This window comes from Curcuma longa, unplaced genomic scaffold (assembly GCF_044706935.1).
Source record: "Curcuma longa cultivar G26 ecotype Majalengka, Jawa Barat unplaced genomic scaffold, ITB_CL_G26_1.1 contig_9455, whole genome shotgun sequence".
Lineage (NCBI taxonomy): Eukaryota > Viridiplantae > Streptophyta > Magnoliopsida > Zingiberales > Zingiberaceae > Curcuma > Curcuma longa.
This window is the reverse complement of record NW_027435455.1, coordinates 200-1,230: the sequence shown is the minus strand read 5'-3', so window position 1 is coordinate 1,230 and position 1,031 is coordinate 200. Positions and strand designations below refer to the sequence as shown.

The 1,031-nt window shown below is 40.2% G+C and overlaps 1 protein-coding gene across 1 annotated transcript; it reads left to right on the top strand.

Moving 5' to 3' along the window:
• Positions 1-12: 12 nt before the first annotated feature.
• LOC141819587 (uncharacterized) lies at positions 13-636 on the top strand. Its single transcript, XM_074706840.1, has one exon. The coding sequence runs from the start codon at positions 13-15 to the stop codon at positions 634-636; it is 624 nt and encodes a 207-aa protein (XP_074562941.1).
• The last annotated feature ends 395 nt before the right edge of the window (positions 637-1,031 follow it).

Genomic DNA, 1,031 nt, shown 5'->3' with positions numbered 1-1,031 from the left:
GCTACTATCGGCATGGCACCTTATGAAGCCTTGTATGGAAGGAAATGCAGATCTCCTGTCTGTTGGTTCGAAAGTGGTGAAAAGAAAGAAATGGGAATTCAGTCGGATTTCATACATGACACCACTCAGGCGATACAGAATATCCGCCAACGTATAGAGACGGCCCAAAGTCGGCAGAAGAATTATGCTGATAAACGACGGAGGCCGTTGGAGTTCAATGTCGGAGACCTAGTTTTTCTCCGAGTAGCTCCTATGAAAGGGATTATGAGATTCGGAAAGAAAGGAAAGTTAAGTCCGCGATATGTGGGACCATACAAAGTTCTGAATAGGGTTGGGAAGGTGGCTTATGAGCTTGAGTTACCTCCAGAAATGGCCGCTATTCATAATGTGTTCCATGTATCAATGTTAAAGAAACATATTCCGAATCCGGACAAGGTGATTGAGCCGCAAGCCGTTCAAATCCAGGAGGATCTGAGTTACGAAAGTAAGCCTATACAGATCCTGGAGCGGGATGTCAAGAGGTTGAGGAACAAGGAGGTTCCGTTAGTCAAGGTCTTGTGGCGAAATCAAAGATCGGAAGAGATGACATGGGAACGTGAAGATGATATGAAAAGGAAATATCCAGAATTATTCTAAGTTCGAGGACGAACTTTTCAGAAGGTATGGAGGATTGTAATACCCGCAATTTTCCTTAAATAATTCTTGGATAATAATGAATGATTGATCTAAAGGAATTTAATTTCTAAATGTGTCTTGATGATTTAATGGGTTAATTTCATGTGGGCTTGCAAAAAGTAAAAAGAAAGAAAAAAAATTAATGGAGGAGCCAAGGATTGATCCTTGGACCTCATGGAATGGCAAGCCTAGTAGAAGCATGGGTTAACCAAATGTGCTAGCAAGTTGATCTTAGAAGAAGGAATTAACTACAATTCAAACATGACCAAGAAATGAGAACGAACAGAATTAAACAAAAAGGGACAGCATGAAACGAAACATGACATATTTAAAACAAAACATGATAGAAATCTCTA